At 35.9% G+C, this 25,429-nt stretch overlaps 1 protein-coding gene across 27 annotated transcripts in view; it reads left to right on the forward strand.

The window, feature by feature from the left end:
• nrxn3a (neurexin 3a) overlaps window positions 1-25,429 on the forward strand; it is a 350,095-nt gene that overhangs the window by 251,368 nt on the left and 73,298 nt on the right. For all 27 annotated transcript variants that reach the window (XR_007925837.1, XR_007925839.1, XR_007925840.1 and 24 more), the window contains one exon: window positions 13,496-13,677. Coding sequence is in view for 23 of the 27 variants with exons in the window: in XM_051867470.1 (XP_051723430.1) it covers window positions 13,496-13,677 (182 nt within the window). In the remaining 4 variants the exon portion in view is untranslated. The remainder of the gene's footprint in view (window positions 1-13,495; window positions 13,678-25,429) is intronic.

Here is a 25,429-nt window from a genome sequence, read left to right on the forward strand (position 1 = left end):
GTGATCTGTTGGTGCTTTGTTTTGTTTCGCCATTTTTGTTCATTTGCTTTGAAGATACTTGGAAATTTGGTTACTGCGCCCCTCTTCGAGCTTATCACATACTGTAGGTATTCTGGAATCTTTGGAGTCTCTCATGCCTTCAGATGACTTGGTTTGTTTGATTATTGAGCGTGTACTGTACACTCATGGGGCAACTGGTAGCATGAATCATACATGTTAGCCAAGTTGTGCGTGTTCACAGTGTTGATGCTGAGCTGGACAGTTTCTTATGTGCGAGACGAAGGTCATAAAATCTTAAGGATGTATGGTTTTCTTGTTGGGTGGAGAGGTTGAAGGACTCCCAGACAGTGCATTCATATCTAGACAAGAGAACCAGACAGACAGATAAAGGAGTAGTTTTATCTCATTGATAACTATAACCGCTGATAAAAAGACCTGGAGAGGTATATAATTATTATATCATATTATATTATTTAGTTTGTATATCATTGTATTATTTCATAATAAGATATCTATCATGTACACCGTAAAAAATTAAAGTTGAGAAAACTTAAAAGTTTAAGGCAACCAGCTGCAGGAGATTTTGAGTTTTCTCAACTTAAATTGAACTTGTTATATAAGAAGTTGAGATAACTCAAAATCTCCTGCAGCTGGTTGCCTTAAACTTTTAAGTTTTCTCAACTTTAATTTTTTACAGTGTACAAGATAGATATCTTATTATGAAATAATACAATGATATACCAACTATTAATATGATAATACGTTTATCACAGTCATTGGAATGTTATTATTTTATATTTTTAATAAGAAAATAATATTTTTTTAAATGTTATGATAGATTGATGTTTTAAATGCTTTTGAAAAGAAATTTGTATTTAGTTTGCTGTATTTTATTATATTATAAAAAAAAATAATGTTACATATATTGTATAGTATATTGTCATATAAAAATGCTTAAAATATTTTATAATATTATATTGTATTAAGATAAAATTATATAATGATTGAACAGAGATAAAATATTTTATTATATTTCATGAACCAGACTGGAAGAACACTTTGTATATTAAACTTATTTGAATTACTATTTAGTAAATTCTTCTTCCTGTAATTTTAATAAAGAAAAAATATATATTTTCTTAGTTTTCTTTGTATTAAGTTTAAATTGTGAAGTTGTTTCACACTTTCCTTAATATCAGAATCTGAAACCATAGGAACACTAGAGTTCAATCGGCATGGACATGACATGGATAGAAAAATGACTGAATGGACCTGAAAGAGAGACTTTAGTCTAAAACATTCGGATTTTAAAGCTCATTGTCGTTCCTTCCACTGAAAGCCTGTATCCATGGATGTGCGTTCCTAGGGGACGTCAAGGCGTTTATCTCCAACATCAAGGCGTTTATCTTCAATCAAAGCCCCTGTGAGCAGGTTTATTTGCTTAATTGGACAACATCTACAGTGGTTTAAAGCCAGCTATGCAGAGAGATCAGATATCTTTGCGTGGATGAGGTCAGCTGTGTGGTATCTGAACTTCACAAACTCTCAAACCACAAAGCACTGATCAAAGTTAAACTTTGTGCGTTTTGGCCAAATTGAGGGAAAGGAAATTCGAGAGAGAGTTATGTGTAATTAGAGTCATAAAAAGTGAACCACTCACATAATACCCGCACTGAGTCCTGAGGGACTCGGCCAACGGCTGCCACTGATCGTAAAGTTCAAGAACTTCTCCTATGATAACTATATCATGTCTCCACCGACAGTGTACAGTGGAGGCTGTTGTCATGACAACAAGGTGGCAACACTTATTGAGTGGACCAGGCTGGGAGAATAACAAGAATTTATTGGACATTAAGGAGGAAGGCTTTGGAGAATATAACCATTAGGCACTGACAATATGTGTCACGGTGTACAAAACAACACATTAGAGGATGAGACATCCCAACATATACCCCCTATACAGTATTAAGTTATTTATGCATGTACAAATCCAATATACTCCACATGAATGACCAGCATGAAAATTTAATGTGGACTCTAATATGTATATATAGTTTCTTTTTCCCTACATACCAAAGAGAAATAAATATAAAAAGACTGTAACCTATTACCAATGCTGGCTTAATGCCACTTACTAAAGTGTGGGGCAAATTGGATAATTTGTCATAATATAACCTTAGGATATCTCGGAGAGTGGGACTCCTCACAAAAGTAGAAGTAATGGCCAATTATCCCAGTGAACAGTCAGTGTCAGACAGCTGGGGAACACAGGAAATGGTAACAGTGAGGGTTACAGGGCTTACTGCTGTGGCTTGGCTGCATATTTCTTTTCCATTGTGTGTAGACTTTGAAAGCCACATTATGTTAAAATGAAAAATTAGAACTTTCTAAGGAGATTACCACCCAATGTTTTCCCTATACAAAAACACAATTATTCCCTAGTTTAGTTTCTCCCTGCAATTTAGTTACTGCAGAGACACAAAAACAGCAGTTTAGAAGCATCTTACCAAAAGATCACTTTAATCTCAATCAGAATAAGCATCTATCTTTTAAGTTGTTCTTTCTCATGGACAAAACACAAGAATTGAGGGGCAAAAAAAAGTGTTTATTTACCCTTATGTTGTTCCAAACCTGAGTAAGAAACTTACAATGAACACAGACTAAGCATTCAAGCTTCAAAAAGCACCATAAAAGTGGCGTAAATAAGTTTTCTGAAGCCAGATAGCTTTGGGTAGGAAACAGATTAAGGGTGTGTTCACACCTGTAGTTCTGTTTTCTTGGTTCTTTTGGTCTGGACCAAAAAAAGAAAATAATACATTTAGTCCTTTTTTTGCTTCGTGTTCACACTGTCATTTTTAAGACCGAACCTAAAGATACCAAAAAAAAAAAAATAAAAAAAAAATAATAATACATATTTTGCAACAGAACTTCCCAAACAACATTAGGGTCGCATCTTGGTTCATTTAGATGTCTTTGGTCCATGTTGCGTTCATATTTCAGTCGACCCACACCAGAGTTTGTTTGAAAGTGGACTGAGACTCATCTTTTCAGGGTTCTTGGTCCGCTTGTTTGGTGCACACCAGAGTTCAGATGGCAGCATTCAAACTTATTCAAATGAACCACACTAATAGAGCAATCGCACCAAAGTTCATTTTAATTGAACAAAACCTGCCAAGTGTGAACATACCCTAAAATTAGTCGTTATTCACTGAAAATCTTGACATCCACCTTAGCTCTCTTTGTTACACAGCAAAATCCCCAGAGTTAAATCAACTCCGTCCCTCTCTATATAGTATTAAAGTAACACTGAAGCAGAGTTAAAGTTAATGAGATAATTAAGTGATTAAGTAAGTTATGATTGAGCATTAGTGATGAACACCTGCTGTTAACAGGCAGAATCACTGAAGAGAAACACAATAACTACAAATGACTTCCAGCCACAGCCTTAAATGAAATCAACTAAAGATAAAAGACATTAAATCTCTCAAGATCTGAATAAACAACTCCACAAAAAGTATATTATCTCATTAACTTTAACTCTGCTTCAGTGTTATTTTAACTCTATGTAGAGAGGGACCATATGTTCTCTGAGCAGAGTTGATTTAACTCTGGGGATTTTGCTGTGTATGCTTTTAGGAGAAGTAGTGTTGTCTATTTCATGAACGAATCATTCTTGTAAGTCTGATCTTTCAATGAATCTTGATTCAGTTTACAAAACCTGCCTGAATTTCATTATCTGTCATTATAATTTAAGAATGATAACGATAAGAATGATATCATATAAGATTGATAAAAACAATAAAGAATGATAATGATTAAAATAAAAATATTCATATAAAAATTAATACATTTAATGCTATTGTTTTATTCATATTTTATCATAGATAAATGTTTAAAATTATATATGTTTGAAAGGAAATTTGTATTTAGTTGAACACACCAAGCCTAAGGTCGTCCGTCGGGCAGTTTTTGTTCATCGGCCGACTAAGTTTTCTCAGTGTGTTCCACACTGTCGGCTGAAGTTGGTCCTCGTCAGCTTTTTAATGGCCGATTTGACATGTTGAATCGGCGTCGGAGCTCGTCAGTCAGTCGGGTCATCTGATCATTCTGATTGGCTGTTCAGCTACTGCCACCTGCTGGTACGGAAAGGCATTTCTTATTACGCAGGCACAGAACGGACGTGCTACTTGGCTGTTGGGTGTCAAGTGTCGGTTTGGTGTGTCAGGGCAACTTTGGACCCAGACGCTGCCGACGTGAGCCAACCCCGCAGTCTGCTTTCGTCGCCACTAGCCACAAGTCGGCTTGGTGTGTTCCGGGCTTTATAATAATCTTGTTAATATTTTACCATATTATAAAATGTTTTTTTGTAATATTAAATCGTTTTGATAAGAATTATATAATATTGAAACTGATGATTTTTATATATCAATGACATTGATGATATGATCAAATTATACAACAAGATATTTTTTTGGACCAGAGTGAAAGAACACTTCATTTCCCAGAATGCACTACCTGTGTTGAATTGGAATTAAAAGTCAGTAAATTCTTATTTCTATCTGATTCACAAATTGTCTAATAGGACTGATTTAGTTCTTGAATTAATCTCATATTATATGACTTCAGAAGTCTTAGAATATAGCTGTATGGACTACTTTTAAAATACAGTACTTTTCGATTGATTTTTGTGTACAACATAAGTTTGAAATTACATATGGGTGAGGAAATGCTGACAAAATGCTCATATTTGAGTGAATAATTCCTTTAATAACAGAATGCCAGACCAATAAATTAAATCAAAACAACACAGCGGTTACTCAGTGCCATCTTGGATCAAAAGCTACGGAGGCTATCGGTGCAATGGAACTGTGCTTAAAGCTAAGTCATCAGTCATTCTCTGTAATTATGTTGCTTCTCATTTGTCTTCTCTTTTGTGTGGCAAACACTTAGAGATTATTCACAGTAGATGAGCACATTCTGCTTAAAGGATGTGCTCCATCCCGCTGAAAAGCCAGCCATGAAATACAGCCCGACAAGAAATTGGCAGAAATGTTCACTGTCATCAATGCAGTGAGTGACGTCATCGTTCTCTGAGAAGCTTTTGGTTTCAACAAGCCTCAGTCCCACTCATATTCGCGGCATGTGCGGCAAGACCTAGGTAGCTTTGAAATGTGTAACACGATTCCCCTGCCCACAGGACATTTGCACAATGGATGCTGTCTCTGCATGTGTTTGTCGAATGGAAGTAATTCATAAAGCTTGTCACTCAGCCACATTACGAATACATTTCCTAATCTTTCAGCTCTACTGAATAGGGAATCAATATGCTGTGTTGTAATGATTATCCCTCCCTGCTTGTCGAGTTTGCATGTCTCTGAAACAATCCATAAGCAAACATATAGATTTTTTTTTTTTTTTTTTTTCAGATGCTGTTATCGTTGTCAAGTAAAAATTTGCTGAGCCTGAAATGCCAAATGTCGGCTCACATTTTCTGTTATATTTCAGAGCAATATGTCCTCAAATGAGGTAAGCACTCTGTGATTGGCACAATTCCTGCACAGCGCTTATTTAGTTAAACAAAATCTGTTAATCTCCCAAAGCAACTGTCAGATTTTTCACAGATGAAGAGGGATGATTGGGAACTGAACAATGCAAAGAGTTGTAAATTTGGAGAGGCTGCTGTGGATGCCAGATATTCATAGTGATATGATATATTTTTTTGGCCTTTTGTTGAGGGAACACAGGAAATGAGAAGGAGAATGGGATTTGGAGATGTCACAAGCCAGATTTGATCTCTCACCCACAAGAACACTACAAATGTGAACAAGTGTGCCAACCACTATGCTATGGCTCCAGGCGGATATGATCATTGCTAATATATGCAGTGTAATATTTCTCCTCTGAATCATCATATTTTTATTTTTACTTTTTAAGTAAAATCGTTTTGCACATATTCCACCTTAGCTCTCTGTGTTATGCTTATAGGAGAAGTAATGTTGTCCGATTCATGAACGAATCAGTCTTGTAAGTCTGATCTTTACAATGAATATTTTGATTTGGTTCACAAAACCTGTCTGAATGATTAATTTCGTTTTATCATATTATATGTTAATATGATCATTTTAAAATAATACAAATAATATTGTCATATTAACATTTTATATTAATATCAAAATAAATGTATAAAATATTGTATTATTAATGTTACATATAAAAAAATAAATATTTTAATATCCATAAATTCCATTGTAAATTGAATTAAATAAAATAGACCATTGAATTCAGTGTTATTGTTAACTAAAACTATATGTAAAAAAAAATATTTAAAACTGAAATAAATATTAGATGAAAAACTTTAAATATTTAAAATATTTTTTTAAAACTAATAACGTCTAAAACTAAAATCAAAAATTAAAACCGAAAATATAAAAATGAAAGCTAGTTCAAAATATCAGTAAATGCTATAATAGTATATAAATAATATTAAAATAACAATGTTTTGAAATGTTCACAAAGCCACAGTATTTGGCTCAACCAGTGGTGTTACCTTGGGGCGTGGCTATCTTTTTTCTTGACCAATGAAAGTCATTTCAGTTTAATATTGCTACACATTAGCATACACATTAAAAATAAAACTGCTTGAATTTTGAGGGGAGGAAAATTGGGAACATCCTTAAACATCCAATAAAGGTAATGAGGTTTTGTGTACAAGCATTTTGTTAACCCTCCTACGCTCTTACATTAAAAAGAAAACTAGACAGTTATTGAGCAAGACAATGATTAGCATTTTTATGTTCTTGTGTTGATGAGACTTTTATCTTTTTATTCTGGCGATTTTGGTTGGCAGAACAGTCTCACTCCTGAGTACTGGTCCTCACAGTAATCATTACCTCTATTGAATTTCACTCTCTGGGGAAAGACAAGAATGCCAAGCAGTGCGGCCTGAGCAACCACTCTTCATGATTGAACGAAAAAGACTTCTCTCGAGTAGGTAAACATGCTTGGAATAAGTTTTAGTGCAATGGTTGGGAAAATTATGGGAGGAGGGAGGGGTTAAAAGAGGAGCTGAAAAGAAATCTATCAAAATGCCATCTCATTGCCAGTTTAGAGTAGTCCCTCTTTTTAGCGCCACATTGTGCCGTGAGATCTTTGTTTGTACTCTGCAGTTAAGTCTGCCCATCTGTCTCCCTCCTCGATCTCTGAAGCGTTTACAGAAACATTCACGAAGGATCGCAAGACCAGTCATATCATACTTGCGTTTGAAAATGAAAGAATATGAATGCAGTTTCCCAAGTGCCCCACAGGCAGAAATGGGTTTATTCAACCCACATATCTTCTGTGGGTTTCACGCTGTGCTACTGTGTCTGTGAGCATAACTCATTTGCTAGTTAAATTAAAAACCCAATCCAAACTGAAAGCTCACAAGTTACTGAATCAACTGTGTATGATGTATGTCTGGTCTCGCTGCCTTTTTTGTCATTGTAATCGAATCAGAAATCTGCTAAATGTGAGTCTAGAACTTCACAGCAACTCACATTCAAGTTTCCGAGCAGACAGGACTCCTACCTGCTCGCCTTTCTAATCGCCTCCTTATCTAAGAAGCTCAGAACCAATTGCTGAGCTGATAGGCTTTAAACCTCCCGACACTCGCCGTGAGAGCGGCTCTATACTGTTGACTCTTGGGATCATTCTAGCACAGTGCCTGACTGCTTAAAATACTCTATTTTAGATATTACATCTCTGTGTGTACAGGCAAGCAATTTTTGCACGTGCATAGTGTCGAGCTGAAAAGAAGAAGCTGGGATGTACGTGAGTGAATTGAGCTTTTGAACTTTCTCATCTTACAGGCAAATTTGGGGAGACGAAGCTCAGCAGCGCTATTTCCATTTCACACTTACAGAATATCAATAGGGCAGGTACGAATGAATCACATATTGAGCGGAGGCATTTCATTTTCACTTACATTATGATCTTATGCATGATTGTGCGACAGGTCTTTGAACTTCCACCTTGCATGGAAGACACACCATTCTTTTATCTGTCTTGCCACTGTCTTGTTGCAGTTTTAATGCAGCAACTGAAGGCTGTGGTTTTCATTACGTGACACGCTGCATGGAACTCTTCATCATGTGTGCCTTATCACTTTAAACACATGTCTCAAAAGGGATGTGCCCTTGTTGGTGATTGTCCTTTATGATGATAAGTGTATCAAAGCTGAGATGAGATTAGAGTTTTCTGTGGTTATACACTTTAAAACCAAATAAGGTGAATTTCCCCTAAATCAATTAAGTAATGGTGTCTCTCAAGGTGTCATCAAGTTCACCTAAGGTGATCTCAAAAATTTTTTTTACCCTGTTAAATATATATATATATATATATATATATACAGGGCTTGGACATTAGCTTTTTCTCATCTGCCACTGTGGCTAGTGGTTTTCTAAAGTTACTAGCCACTTAGCATTTTCACTGGCCACAATTTGACATTTATACCATGGGGGGGAGATAGATATTTTTGGCAGGTATATTAGGCTGCTGTCATTTTAAGACCTGAAGCACGGATCCAATATACTGTTACACGTGCGTTTTCTTTCTCAACTGTTTACGTTCACTTAAAACAATACTGACTGTGCTTACGTGATTACTCGACAAGACCGGCATTTTGACATTATTTTGTGTGTATTTGACTGTTTATGCACAATAAGCAGCAAAAAAGAACTCAATTTAGTACTGAGAGGTGGTTTTATGTGCGCGCACTTTGGGTTTTAGCACAAAATCTGCGGGAAGGAGTAAAATTATGTGCAATACGTGCAATGCTGAAATTCAGGCCCTTTAACACAACAATATTCATCTGGAGCAAATGAAACTAGTGAGTGAGGGGAGGCGGGTTTCGTGTGTCAACTCGCTGCTGGAGAGATGAGAGAGCGAGAAAGCGCAGCTGGTATTGTGTATCTATTCTGCAGAAAATGGGTATTGGAAGCTATTCAGATATTTCAGTATCGATATGTATCGAAAAATTGATATTTTTGACAACACTACATTGCACTTAGTTTATTTCAGATGCCTTTTTAAAAGACTACAATTGAAAAATGTATATAAAATTAAACCTGCCAAAGTGTCTTGTAGTAGTGACTGCGTTACACGCCACTGCTGAAATCCAACTGCATTTGGTGGGTTGGTGGGTGTTAATGTAAAGCCGTGTATATTAAAGCAATAATCCCCAAGAAGCCATGGTTTACAGTGAATTTATAACAGCTAAGGGGTGTTGTTAGGCACGACGCGGAGCTGTTATAAATTCACTGTAAACTACAGCTTCATGGGGCTTATTGCTTTTATAAAATGGTTACCACACAGTACAAATATTAAAGCCAAAAAATATGTATCAATGCAACTTTCATGAAGTAAAATCACTAAAAGTCTTCCTTCCGCTGGAAAAAAATAGTCCCTGACTGTGAACAGCAACAGAAGTTACATTATTACGGCATTAGATGGCAGCTGATTGTCTTCATGAGCGAGTCGCACAGTCGCAAAGACTTTTATATTGAAACTTGTGAACACGGAACAATACGAAAATGACAAATGCTTTGACTAGCTGTCAGTGTCAGCAGGGCACGGGAAACCTCATTAAATGTTAAAAGGACAAGATCGCAGTGGACATTCAAACTGATTTTTTAGTATGAACATAGGACTGACCTGAAGGAAAATGCTAAATCTGAATGCTGGTAATACACTCGGTCACTCGATATCTCTCTCACAATGCTCTTCCACATAATGCAGTAAGCTTTAATGAACAAAATCAATTGAGAACAAACATATGTTTACGTTGCTAAGAGTGGTTGCTAAGACAGGCGCAGCAACATACACATTCAGTGGCGCAGCGATACTTATGTAATGCGGGCAGATGTATGTTTTCGGGAATTTTACGACGGCTTCGAACGCGGCTCAACCAATCAGAATCAAGGGCCAGAACTATCTGTTTTATAAATGTATAATATACTCAGTACAGTTTGTGTATTTATTCTAATATTAGTACTTAGTGGCTTTTCTTTCCTGAATAACAGTCATCCATTTAAACATCCTCACTCATATGCACTTCACATGCACAGAAATAGTATAAGTTGAACATAAAATGTCATTATAAATTATATTTTGTTTTTAATTCATATTTTTATTTTATTTTAGAATATTATTATTTTATATACTTTTGTGTAATATTTATACAAATAATTAATACTATTATTCATGACCCTGTGTTTTCCCATGCTTTGACCGAGTACAAATAACTGAATTATTAAAGCACAAATAACTAAATTATTCAAGCACAAGGGCTTATGGGTATTTTTCTCAGCCTTGATTTTGGACTTGATCTTAATTATATTGATTTTGAACCAAGAAACGGTAGAGCACTTTATTTATTTGAGTTATGGTTCTGAAATGTGACATTTGAAGTGTGTTTAATATTTCATTAATACTTAATTGGGGTTGGGACCTACAGTGTTGTTTGATATGCAGTTACTAAGTTACAAAACATTGTTATATCCTGCTTTCCCAGATATTTGTTGTATTTTTTGCTACCTTAAAAGGTTTCAATAACATATTCACACTAGCTATACAGACATAAATACACATATCACATTGCAATGTACGGATATGTGGGGAAATGTCTGGATGTTTTCCGTTACACTCTATAAGATAATTGAGTGGTTATTGATGATTCAGTCTATGTATTCTAGGTCAGTGGAAGACTATCCATTAAAGGAAGAACACCCTCCATTTGAAGAGATACCACCCTTTTACTTAATGGAACATTTTAACCAAGACAACCATTAGTGCTTGAAACCCTAAAATAAAATCTAGAGGCTTTGAGACACATTGTATGCATCTCAATAAGTCCTTTCTTCTTCTGCTTCTTTTTTTTTTCTTTTTTTTTCTGTTTGTGGGGCTCTGTCCTCATTTGAATGCTTATCAGGTTAAGATTCACATTAGCTGGGTTGTTTGAAGCTGGCAGCTAATTTATTAAAGAACATCCTCCATTCTGAAGGCAGGCACTGCTTTTGAGTAAACCATTGACACTCCTTCCTCTTTATGAAAATGTTCCGCTGCATTTCCCTTTTACGTCTTAATCTGAAACATATAACAGAAAATATCAGTGAGCTCATCAAAATGCAGAAAGGCACACTTAGGTTTCTTAATTGTTTTAAAAGCCTCACAGTCATTACATGTCTGACATAACAGTGCAAGTCTAGAGCATCTCCAAACCATTCAAAAAAAGAAAAAGGTAATAACCTTTAAGTGCTTTCGGAGTAAAACCGTAATGCCAACAGAATTCGTGCTATGCTTATGATATTAAATGCATTACTTCTGAATAATTTTCATTCAAAAACAGAGACATATAAGTGCAAATGAGGTTCAGTTCTGTCTTGTCCATGAGCAAAAGATTGCATCTATGGCGGCATCGCATCTCCAGCTGTGACTTGCCATTCTGTATTGTTGCGATCTGTCAGAAGTTAATGACGGATACGTCGCCTGTAACGGCAAATTCATAAATTCTTATGCATCTGGGTAAATCTTGCATATACATTACATGCTGCTGCCCCGATGACTTGCCAAGCTGTCAAGGGAAAGATTCGCTGAAGTCGACGACTCAAATTGAGAATGAGAGCCGTAAAGGGACTGTGTCTGCCGAAGATGGAGGGGGGCGATATATTGTGTGAGTGCATGATCTGCTCCAGGGCCAGATGTTCCACTTGACAGGCCCTTTGAGTGGAGGGCAGTTCTGCCAGCTGTCTTCCTTCCTACCGTACATGCAGCCATTTGTTGGTGGAGTGTTGAAAGCAGGGGGAAAATCAACAGAACAGCTTTGCACCACAATCCCACCATTGCAACTGTTGTCCAAAACAAATAGTCCCATGAAACTGCAGTTTACCCAACATTGCTTTTGTTTACGCTGACACCGTTTCTGCATGTACCGGTCAAAACCAAAAGAATTATTGCTCTACCTCTATTCCAGGTGAAGCCTTTTGCGTTTACCTTTTCCCAAGTATAATGCATGATAATAGCAGAATTCATTCATCAAAGGCTCCTGCTGTTATTCCCTGGAAAGAGTTATATTTAACTTGGATAGGTCACAGCATTTTCCAGCAGGCTCTGCTGAGAATATGAGCCTGAAGAATTATGACTTTTCTGACCCAGGTGTGGGCATTATTCATGCTTAAGATCTGATCGCTAGTGCTATGAGAACGCGAGTAAGAGCAGCCGCTGACAACTTAAAAATGTCAGGACTTTTCTCAAAGTCTTTGGCCTAGTTGTGGAAACTTGAAGAGGACATTTTAGTGGCGTGTCATTGGTTTCTAGTACTAGCAGCATTTGTGGAATTGATAATGTGGTTTTTATCTTGCTCTTTTGTCTACTGCATTTGGAATGACATGAGTGAATTGTGAATTTCACTAAATAGAAATAGAATAAATAAATAAGTAGAAGTTTATAAAGAACAGCAGTTATATGAAATAGATTTTTTTGGGGAGTTTTTTTGCAGTGTAAAAGTCTTTACTGTCTCTTTTGAGACATCGCTGAATAAAAGTAATCTCTTTCAAATTAGAAAAAGAAAATTTCTTTCAAATTAATAGTATTAATATTTTACTGACCCCAAACTGTATATATAGGCCTCTTTAATTTATAGTTCACTATGGCTGAAAATTCATGATAGCAAAATTTCTCTTAAGGGTTAGTTCACCCAAAAATGAAATTTCTGTCATTAATTACTCACCCTCATGTTGTTCCAAACCATTCGCTCATCTTCGGAACACATATTAAGATATTTTTTATGAAATCCAAGAGGGTTTTTATCCCCCATAGAAAGCAAAGTAATTACCACATTCAAGGTCCAGAAAAGTAGTAAAGACATCATTAAAATAGTCCATGTGACTACAGTGGATCAACCTTAATGTTATGAAGCAAAGAGAATATTTTTTGTGCGCAAAAACAAAACAAAAATACTTTATTCAACAATTTCTTCTCTTCCCTGTCATTCTCCTACGCTGTTTACGTTGTATAGACAGTGCAGCACATCCGGGTTCTACGTCTGAACGCCGACTCATTATTTTAGTTTTGTTTTTGCGCGCAAAAAGTATTCTCGTCGCTTCATAACATTAAGGTTGAACCACTGTTGTCACGTTGACTATTTTAACAATGTTTTTACTACTTTTCTGGACATTGAATGTGGTAATTACTTTGCTTTTTATGGGGGATTAAAAAAAAACTTACGTATTTCATCAAAAATATCTTAATTTGTGTTCCGAATCTAACCCTTTACGGCACAGTATTAGGCATAAACTTTTTTCTCTTTGTCACACTTAATATTCAAAGTCTTAATGTTACAAGGTTCTTCTGCACACAGTCCCATAAAAGCAACTAGTGTCTCTCAGTTTAAATGTGTTCAGAGTCAAGCCCTCAGTAATACAAGCTAATCTTTGCATCCTCTTGTTGTTGTTTTTTACAGCTGGAACAACGTATATCTTTGGGAAAGGAGGAGGCCTCATAACCTTTAACTGGCCAGCCAACGAGCGCCCGAGCACCCGTACGGACAGGCTGACAGTGGGCTTTAGCACCTCGCTCAAGGATGGCATCCTGATCCGCATCGACAGTGCCCCCGGCCTGGGAGACTACCTCATGCTTCACATTGTAAGTTAGAGCTTTTTCTAATGTCGACCTTAACCCCGGTCTAGCCTTAACTTGATCGGCCACATCTAGAAATGTCAATACTAAAGGTCAACAACAAACATTTTACATTTGAACATCTCTACAACCCTTTAACATGTTTGGAAGTAAATTTTATCCGAAAGAGTAAGCCTGAGCATACAGTAGAGATGTGTAGAGATCTGAAACCCTGTTCACACCGGATGTGACCAGTAAGCCGCAGTCTGTCTACACTGGAAATGCTGAAGCTGTACATCAACTCAGAAGGAATAGTTCACCCAAAAGTAAAAATTATCCCATAATCAGTGTTGGGGAAAGTTACTTTTAAAAGTAAAGCATTACAGTATTGAGTTAGTCCCTAAAAAGTACTTAGTTACTTTTTATGAAAAGTAATGCATTACATTACTTTTGCGTTAGTTTTTCTCACTTGGACTGGGCTTGCTTGTTTTTTTTTAATAACAACAAAAAGTTCTATTTTTGGCAAATGTAAAGGCCCTTTTCACACCAAAAGTTAAATTAATAAGCCTTGGGCTGAAGGAAATGCAAATTCACGGCTGTTCAGTAGAGGGCGCAACTCAAACAAACCTTTCAGCTGTGCTGCCATTCTGGATTCAAGAAGAATAGGATGCAGGAGAAGAAAGTTCAACACTCTTACTTCAGCAATAAAAATTTTAAAAAATAAAACACAAATGTGATGTTTATCTAAAGGCATTTTTGCTTAATCGTATGGTTGAATTTGATTATTGAAGGTCAGCAGCAAAGACATCGGTTAATAAAGTGAGATTAAAAACATAAAGTATATGTTTTTAATATGTTTAACTATTGCAGGTTTGTTCAATATTCTGAGATTGCATTTCACTCTTTTTATTCATTTTGAGGAATACTGAATGTTTTTGTGTAAGTGAGATGAGTAAACGCATATTCACATTAGTCTAGAACTACAATAACCATCATGTTCACACAGCGCACACAACACCTCTTCACTTTATTTCTCTCAACATGAGGACAGGAGAGCTGTCAGTCCATAAATGGGAAAACAAAGTAACTTGTGTTACTTATTTGAAAAAGTAACTTAGATATTTTGTACATTTAAAAGCAATGTGTTACTTTACTAGTTACTTGAAAATAGTAATCTGATTACATAACTCAAGTTACTTGTAATGCATTCCCCCTAACACTGCCCATAAATTACTCACCCTCAAGCCATCCTAGGTGTATATGACTTTCTTCTTTCAGCCGAACACAATCGGAGTTATATCAAATAATATCCTAACTTTTCCCAGCTTTGTAATGACATATAATCACTGGCTTCCGGCAAAGGACGTACTCGCGTTCACGAGAGAGTCGAGTCCTGGCGGAAGGGTGACCTCTGACACTACGTATGACGTAGGACATATGAATAACAGAGGATATAGCAAAACAAAATGCCAGTCACAAATTATAAGTCTAAAACTAGAAGTTTTAAAGAAAAATGTCAGAGAATTTCGATATAAGAGAAGAGGAGCCACGTCATACTTCCTTCCGCCGGAACTCGACTCTCTCATGAACGTGCGTATGGCCATTTCCGGAAGCAAGTAATTTTAGTTTATAAAGTTTTAGATATGGATATTTTTCTAAGCTGTATTGATTATAACAGGACAGGTTATAATCTGTCGAAATGGTGTTCTCATTCTTTGCATTTTATAAAACACACACAACACCACTCACATTGGATACCTTGTGGGTGGTTTCTTTTTCTTTTCATTGCATTTCCTTGTAAATAATCAGTCCAGGAATAATGATGTCTCTCAAAGTGCTCTGTTTTGAGTTGCACAGCTTCACTTTTCCATTAATCTTTGTATTGTGTCAATGCCATAGAAGTTTGTCACTCCACAGCTACATTATGAAAAAAAAAAAAAGGGAAAAAAAAGCCATAACAACTGTGAATTACTTCAGAAGTGGTGTGTTTTATTTTGCTGAGCTGCACAATGTTCTTTTCAGATTATTAAAAATCAATACATACACCACACAGAAGCCCAGAAGCTTTTCTCTACATTTTATCCATGGCGAGGGCTCTATTTGGCCGGATGTGTCCATAATGTAAATAATTTAACACTCATGTAATGGATGCTGCTTTGGTAATTAACCTGCTTTTCTGAAAGACAAAAGGATTCATTTTCAGACAATGTTTGTCACCAAGGGGTCTTTTACTTATAAATGAACAATGAAGTCATTAGTAGTGTGTATCCTTTTTTTTATTCATTCTGCACATACAATATATGGGCAACAGCATATGGACACCTAAACACACACTCATATGTGCTTTTTGAATGTTTAATTTACAAATAATTGGCACATACTTTCATGCCAAACCACTGAAAAATTAATTATTGATGCTTTTTACTATTTCCTGATTTTATAAACGGTTCACCACATATGTGAAAACTTCTGACTTTACAGTATAGATTATTGCAATTATATGATGAAACTGATAAACAAATAAAAAGTCATATCTTATTATGTTTGTACACAAACAAGTGACCTTGTAGTTTAATGGAGGACGGCTGTCTATTTTTTGTCAGAATGTGAATGGGGAATATTTCTCTGGCTATCTCCATCTGTCCACTAGTTTTATTGTGGCCCACGTTGGTGGTCCACTGGGACTCTTGGAGCTCTGTAATGGGCAATATAACTAAGGGCATTTCACTAAACCCTCACCCCCTGCCTTTACCCTTTATGACACACACGGACACACATACACACTCGCCCTATTATAGCAGTGTAGCGCTGATGGAAATAAGCCTCTTCTGCCAAATGAACTAAATCTAGAGCACAACTCTAGAGTAAAGGGAAGTAAGCTGCCCGTATTTCACAGGCTGTTTCGAAACTTACATAACTAGTGATTGGGAGTTGCCTTTGATTAGCATGTACTGGTGTGGAATTAATCTTTGAATTTGGAACACTATACAGGGCACATTACGTCTTTGGTCTCTTTTTAAGACCTCGGAACATAAATCCCTTTTTTAAATTGATTTTAAACCACTAATGTGTTTATATTCAACTTTAGAAAGAGTGTTACAGTAGGTGAGGATGGATCAAAATGTCACTGCTTTATTTTGGGCTGATTGTGGAAGCCTCCCTCCACTCATTTCTTCTGCGCTGATAATGAGTGAGCTATTTTCAGCTGTAAAAGACTGTCTGTCTTACACTTCTGAACTGAGCGGCTGGTGACACCATGGAATACCTTGTTAGACAGTTTCCGGCAACAAGGGAAATGTCAGTGCCGTTGCCCTTCAAACATGCCACCTCTGAAATGGCAAACTTTGTGATGGATTCTGCTAACCGATCACCTAAACAAATCATATAATCTATCAGGGTCAAATTAATATCAAAATTTAGACCTAAAATACTGCTTCATGACCAGCGTTATTAATTCCTGGTTTTGCTCTTGAGATTTAGATTGTGAGTATTAAATGGGTAGTTCACCTGAAAACGAAATTCTGTATTATTTACTTATCCTCATGCCGTTTCAAACCTTTCTTTTTCTATATTGTCGGACACAAAAGAAGATGTTTTGAAGACTGTTAAGAAGAAAAATGAGTCTAAAGCAACAATGGACCCCACTGACTTGTTACTGTATGGGAAAAAATATCCAAATTTTTCCAAATATCTTCCTTTATGTTCCACAGAAGAAAGAAAGTCATACAGGTTTGGAATGACATTAGGGTGAGTACATGATGACAGATTTTTCATTTTTGGGTGAACTATACTTTTAACTCTTGAAAGAAACGTCTTGCATCTCCACACATGCTGTATCAAAGCAGGGAACATCTGTCCACTGTAAATTTTGGCGTTTCTCACACTTAAAGTCATCTGATGTGTCTTCAGTCAGAGGAAGTGAAGATATAGAAGTGCCATCTGCTTCTCACCATGTATTCTGTCCATGTGACACATTCATCCAAATATCATAACAGGTCTTGTCAACGCCTTCACTTCATAGCTCTCATAATCTTAAAGTGAACATAAAATAGGATTCAACCCATTCTGCATCTGTAGTGTGAAATATTTCTGAATGAAATAGGTAAAGGTGGGTGGGACAGATGTTTTTTTTTTTTTTCCATTGGAAAGTGGTTGGATTGTGAAAACAGGTCAAGAGAGCAAGAGGAGTTTTGGTTTGTGGTTTGGAACTATGTCGATTATATTTTGTGTTAAAGGGTTAGTTCACCCAAAAATGAAAATTCCACACCCTCATGTCATTCCACACCCGTAAGACCTTTGTTCATCTTCAAAACGCAAATTAAGATATTTTTGATGAAATCCGATGGCTCAGTGAGGCCTGCATCGCCAGCAATAACACACCCTTTTTCAATGCCCAGGTAGCTACTACAAACACATTTAAAACAGTTCATGTGAGTACAGTGGTTCAACCTTAATATTATAAAGCAACAATAATACTTTTTGTGCGCCAAAAATAACAAAATAGCGACTTCATTCAACAATATCTAGTGATGGGCGATTTCAAAACACTGCTTCATGAAGCTGATATTGTGGAATAAAGTCGTTATTTTGTTATTTTAGGTGCACAAAAAGTATTCTCGTCGCTTTATAATATTAAAGTTGAACCACTGTAGAAGGGAGTGTTATTGCTGGTGATGCAGGCCTCACTGAGCCATCGAATTTTAGCAAAAAAATCTTAGTTTGTGTTCCGAAGATGAACGAAGGTCTTACAGGTGTGGAACGACATGAGAGTGAGTAATAAATTACATAATTTTCATTTTTTGGGTGAACTAACCCTTTAAATTACATAATTAAAATTTTCTGTCTTCATTTAAAAAAAAAAAAAAAAAAAAGATAAAAGAAAAGTATTTTCACACCTTAAAGGGATAGTTCACCATAAAATGAAAATTTTGTCATTACTTACTCACCCTCAAGTTGTTCCAAAACTGACCACAAAAGAAGATATTTTAAAGAATGTTGGTAACCAGACAGTTGACGGCACCCATTGACTTTCATAGTATTTTTTTTTTTTTTCCTGTTAAGGAAGTCAATGGGTGTCGTCAACTGTCTGGTTACCAACATTCTTTAAAATATCTTCTTTTGTGATCAATAGAAGAAAGAAACTCATACAGGTTTGGAACAACATGAGGGTGAGTAAATGATGACTTTTTTTTTTTTTTTTTTTGGGTGAACGATCCCTTTAATAGGCCTCTTTCTTACACGATCAGTCAAAATGTACACACCTGAAAGAATGTTTCTTATGATTCAAAATGCTACGCCGAGTGGGCGCAGTTTCATTCCCTCAAAAGGAAGTGATGTGCCAAAAATCCATGGACAGAAAGGTGAAAATGTTTTAACTAGAGAATCTGTAAATGTTTCCAGCAAATTCAAATTTCTCACATAAACACACACATTATAGTTATAATTAGTTATACTGAGTTTAACTTTTTTTTAATAGTACATGCACATGGAAAGTGAACAAATGAACATTACTGCAACATTTAAACGTTTGTGTATAATCAAGTTCTTAAATTGCTATGATACAGATAAAACAGCTGCCTGAACACTGAATCCAATACGAGTCATTTGGATCCCCTTTTTGTATTCATATTAGGTCATGCTTTCTAGGATTATTATTTTGACAATGATGAGCCCAATCATGACACACACACACACATACACTTTCCATAGACATAATGATTTTATACTGTACAAACTGTATATTCTACCCCCTACCCCTGAACCTAAACCTACCCATCAGTATGATTTATAACTGTTTTCCTCATGGGGACCAAACAATGTCCCCACAAGGACAAGAATCTCGGATATTGCCACCTTTGTGGGGACATTTTGTCCCTATAATATACACTGTAAAAAAAGAATTGTTGGTTTAACTTAAAAAAGTAAGTTACCTGGTTGCCTTAAAATATTGAGTTCATTGAAATGAAAAATGTAATACAATGAAGGCAATTGATTTAATGAACAGAAACTCAAAATATTATGTCATCCGAACCACAATGATTATCTAAGTTGATTTCACAAAAGAAAAAATGTTGTGATAACAAAACTTATAAAATATTTTTTTACAGTGTAGGGTATACCTGAACCCCCCCCCTCCCCCCCTCCCCCCGCATACACACACACACACACACACACACACACACACACACACACACACACACACACACACACAGTTTTAGCCTCTCTATAGCTACTGTTTCTGTACTACCAGTAAAGCATCCTGCTGGCATGCTTGCCATCTGTTGACCATGGCAGTCTCACATGGGAAAACGAATGCACTTTTGTAAGTCGCTGTGGATAAGAGCTCCTACTAAATGGCTTTAATTTAGACGTCTTCTGTTAGAGAGAGAGGGAGAGGTGAGGAGAGACACTCGTGAAGATGTCCCTGCTGTTCCGGCTGATTGTAACACTCATCACGCATTCATTTCAAATTGCCATTCTGTTTCTCTGTGCTCCTTAAGAGTTAAACACTTAAAGAAAGTTTCAAATGACTAAAGTTAAATGCATTTTGAATTCGCTCCCTTCCCTAATACGAACAGCAGCGCATGCACAGCATTACGTATTTGTTGTAAGTCCGTCGGATACTCATTAACAGCAAATGGCTTCCCTCCACCAGCTGCACAGCTGGAAGTAAGTGTGTAATTAGGGTAAAAAACTAAGCGTTTCTACAAATTGCTTGCATCCCCATGTTGTATTACCGCTACACGAGTAGATGGGATGTTTCAATTTGCTTTAAAGGTCTTTTCCACCCCCTACAAAGCAAAACATTGCCCGTTTTAAATAATGCTAACCAATGTCTTTTCGGTTTAGAAACTCGCACTTTGGCCAAATAGATGGGGGCCTTAAAATGACATGGTCCAATGATGGGCCAGTCATTTTAACTGAATTACGTCGCTGGGTGCTTTCCACATATCGACAGAAGTGGGAAAGGATAAATGGCTCCGACACCAGCAGTCTTTGCCACCAAAGCTGTTGACTGAAATCCTATAAGAGAGAATGATTTAAGTGTACAGAAAATCAATGGTGTTGATCTCTTTTAATCAGTGAGCAGCATAACTACACATTGCCTGTTGATTTTCAATCCTGCAAACCTCCCTGCGCTGAATGGCCCCTGCCACAAACATCCCACTCCACTTCCATTCAGCCTTAAAGTGCAGAACGATTTTGAGTGAGAAAAGTGAGCACAATTACCCAGCTTGTTCCATTTGCTGCTCGGAGTTCACAGTTTCTATACCAAAGAGAGGGGGATATACTTCATTCTGACAGACTCTAAAGACGTGAAAAAATGATGTGACTAAAGCGAAACGCTTTGGTTGTGTGGGGTCTGCAGCACTTTTTTTCCTCCTAAGTATTATAAATGCAAATATTTAAGTTCCTTGATACAGTAGAAATCCACAGAGGAATTTGTCGCAGGTAAATGGGTAATTTATTGATGTCTTCACATAACTAGTTTTCAGATTTGAGCCATCAATCTCATGAAGTAGTTTGTTATTGACATTTTTCTGCTGCAGGGATATTTGCATCAGGTTTTCATGAAGTTTGCATAGTGTAAATAAACTGCATCTGCTTCTGATTCTGTGCACAGTGCGTTGCATAACAGAAAGGACATTTCTAATAAAGACTGGAGCAACTCATAGTTCTTGCATTTAAGAACAGGGTCTTTTAATGAGTTTTATTTGAGGTGTTTTGGGTTTATCACTATTTTACATATTTTATATACAATTTTATTTATTTAATAAAAAGTGCTAACCCAGTAAGACCCAATAAAAAATATTTAATTTAATTGATAAAATGGTAACACTTTACAATAAGGTTCAGTAGTTAAACATGAATGTATTAACTAACATGAACTAACCATGAGCAATACATTTGTTACTGTATTTACTAATCTTCGTTAACGTTAGTTAATGAAAATACAGTTGTTCATTGTTTGCTCATGTAAGTTCACAGTGCATTATCTAATGTTAACAAGATTTTAATAATGTATTAGTAAATGTTGAAAATAACATTAATAAAGATTAAGGAATGCTGTATAAGTGCAGTTCATTATTAGTTCATGTTAACTAATGTAGTTAACTAATGTAAACTAATGAACCTTATTGTAAAGTGTTACCGATAAAATATATAAGAATATGTATTTAATAAAATGTATGGATATAATTATATAAAATACCAGCATTTTGCAGATACTCTAAATTTACAATTTGTTATTTAAATACATATACATTCTTAAAAATAAAGGTTCTAAAAGAGAGGTTTTCACAGCAATGCCATGGAAGAACCATTTTGGGTTCCCTAAAGAACCTTTCAGTGAACAGTTCTTAAAAGAACGCTTTTTTCTAATGTAAAGAACATTTTTAGAATCTAAAGAACCTTTTTTCTACCATAAAGAACCTTTTGAGCAATGGAAAGTTGCCATGGATGTTAAAGGGTTAGTTCACCCAAAAATGAAAATTATGTGACTTATTACTCGCCCTCATGTCGTTCCACACCTGTAAGACCTTTGTTCATCTTCGTAACACAAATTAAGATATTTTTTATAAAATCCGATGGCTCAGTGAGGCCTGCATTGCCAGCAAGATCATTTCCTTTTTCAATGCCCAGAAAAGTACTAAAAACATATTTAAAACAGTTCATGTGAGTACAGTGGTTTAACCTTAATATTACAAAGCGACGAGAACACTTTTTGTGCGAAAAAAGAAGAATAAAAGACTTTATTCAACAATATCTAGTGATGGCCGGTTTCAAAACACTGCTTCATGAAGCTTTGAAGCTTTACGAATCTTTTGTTTCGAATCAGTGGTTCAGAGCGCCAAAATTGTGATTTTACTAAACGAGGCTTCGTTACGTCACAAGTGTTTCAAAATTTCTGTAGTTCACTTGTGCTCCAAACCACTGATTCGAAACAAAAGATTCGTAAAGCTTTAAAGCTTCATGAAGCAGTGCTTTGAAATCGCCCATCACTAGATATTGTTGAATAAAGTCGTTATTTTGTTTTTTTTGGCGCACAAAAAGTATTCTCGTCGCTTTATAACATTAAGGTTGAACCACTGTAGTCACATGAACTGTTTTAAATATGTCTTTAGTACCTTTCTGGGCAATGAAAAAGGAAATGATCTTGCTGGCAATGCAGGCCTCACTGAGCCATCGTATTTTATCAAAAACATCTTAATTTGTGTTCTGAAGATGAACGAAGGTCTTATGGGTGTGGAACGACATGAGGGTGAGTAATAAATGACAGAATTTTCATTTTGGGTGAACTAACCCTTTAAAGGTTCTTCATGGAACCATCAATGCCAATGAAGAACCTTTATTTTTAATAATGTAATATCTAAAAAAAAAAAAAAAAAAAAATAGAATTCAGTTTTTGAAGACCTTTGGATATTTAGTTCACTCAGGTTATTTGGGTTCCAATGAACAAATGGGGCATAAAACAAGAACGTGTTCTCTATTAATGCCCTCAAAAAACACCTTAGTAGCAGCACTTTATTTTCCCTGTGACACAAATTCTAATCAATTTATTCATTTAAAAGCTAGAAACAAAAGTGGATAAAATATAGAAAGCTGGTGAACTTATTTAACTTTTTTTTTTTTTTTTTTTTTTCTTTTTCTTTTTTTTTCTTCCCCCAAAAGTGTATTTTCATAATCCGTCTGTAGAGCTAATCACCGAACAATCACACATGGCCTTATTCCAACTGTAGCTTAGGACTGCAGGTGCAATACAAAATTTCTGCCTCATTTTCCACATCTTTCCTCTACGTCTATGGCTGTTTAGAGTACCTGCACATTTAGCAGCTTGTGCTACTTTAGGTGCACAGCTGGTTTGGCAGCTTTTATCAACTATTTTTGCTGTATGTGTGGTCAATGTGGTAAGAAAGCCCAGCTGGATAAATGAACTTGACATAAAAGAGGCTGTTCTAAATGCGTTCTGAGTTTCTGTTTTCATGGTCACCCTCATCAAAAGAATCCAGCTTTAATTTCTCATACTGCTGAGTTATGAATCAATATTTCAGAGTCTAATATTACCTTCTAATGTTGTTTGAAAATCGAAACACTCTAGGATTGTAGCTTAAACCTTCATCTCTATAAATATTCACTCTCTTATTATCAGAAATGACACGGTCCTTTGCCACATGCATACATGTTTACATTGAGTATTAATCAAATCAATTATTATATTCATTGAACTTAATGCACATAAAGTAAATTTATTTTTTATTGACACACACTAAGTTCTAAAACAATAAAAGGGTAACACAAGATAGCAAAAATAAATACATTGGTGAGTAATAAATACAAAATAGTTAACCATGTATAAAATGCAATCATTATACAAAAATGTATTGACTGTTATATAGTGTTTTTCGTTTTATTTTTTTACTTATTTTTTTAGAAAATCAATATTCTGTGTACAACCAAAATGTGTATTCTGTAGCAAGTCTATATTTAATAAATTTTTCTCAGCATGTGACAGATATTATGAGCTTTATATTACCTATATCACTTTATATTATGAAGATGTTCAGTGCTGAAAAAAAAAACAATAAAATACAGGGAAAGAGACAACTTCAGCAGAATTATTTTTTGTATGTTTTATAGTACGTTTTCTTCTGCTGTTGTTACACTATTGTGTGAAAATAATTGGATGTGTCAAACAAAATAAGAGAGATAGATCGATAGATTGATAGATAGATAGATAGATAGATAGATAGATAGATAGATAGATAGATAGATAGATAGATAGATTGATTGATTGATTGATTGATTCATATATGCATAGATAGATCATTCATTCATTCATTTAGATATTTCACTACTGTGCATCCGGAGGTTCTTTTGCCACATACTTGGGGGTAAAACCGCGGTATCCTATGTGTCTACACACAGTTACACATTTTTTCAAATCAGCAAATTTAAAGCAAATCAGTTTACAATTAATGCCTTATTTGGGGTCTGTGATAGCGTACTCTCAGGCACCGCAGTGGCTACAGGCGAGGATGAGAGTGGTGTAACTCAATCCCCCTAAGGTATTTTTGATCTGGAAATTGCGTTAAATTGGCCAGCAGTTGAAAGCAGATAAATGCGAGCCATGTCTGAAATGGAGCATAATGTGAACGCAGATGGAGAATAAAAAATGCAGATGCCCTGGAAGGTCATTCCGATCAGAGTGCATTGATCCTCAGGGTTCAGTTTAGGAAACTCAGACACGTAAACAGGGAGGAAATCAACGCTTCCTCGTGGGTTTTGCTCAGAACGGGTTGAATTTCAGTGACTTCCCAGTTTTTTTTGTTTTTTTTCTTCAGTTGTCTCATTAACCTTGATGTTGATTGGTACATGCACAATTTTGTTCTGGCCACCTGAAAATTGTGCACAAGCCCATGTTAATGTATTCCAACTAATGATAATGGCAAAGCTTCCCCAGCGATCTTCCTGGCAATTCCAGAAGGACTGCCAACAAACCTCAAGTCTTATTAAAAAAAAAAAAAAAAAAGCTGGCAGCCGCAGGGCACACATTTGCATTATTTTGTCCAGCCACATGTTTTAATCTATGACAGGCTTGCCACTCCAGTCCAGACCTTCCCTACATGACCCACTTTCCGCACAGCATATGCTGTCAAGCGAGATGTGCAGATTTATGAGCAATCAAAACCGCTCCAGCTAAATAAACTGTCCGATCTTCTTGATGGCACAGATGAAAGACACAGGTGCCTCATCTCAGTCCGCTGAGGCCATTTCTATT

Source organism: Ctenopharyngodon idella, chromosome 17 (assembly GCF_019924925.1).
Source record: "Ctenopharyngodon idella isolate HZGC_01 chromosome 17, HZGC01, whole genome shotgun sequence".
NCBI lineage: Eukaryota > Metazoa > Chordata > Actinopteri > Cypriniformes > Xenocyprididae > Ctenopharyngodon > Ctenopharyngodon idella.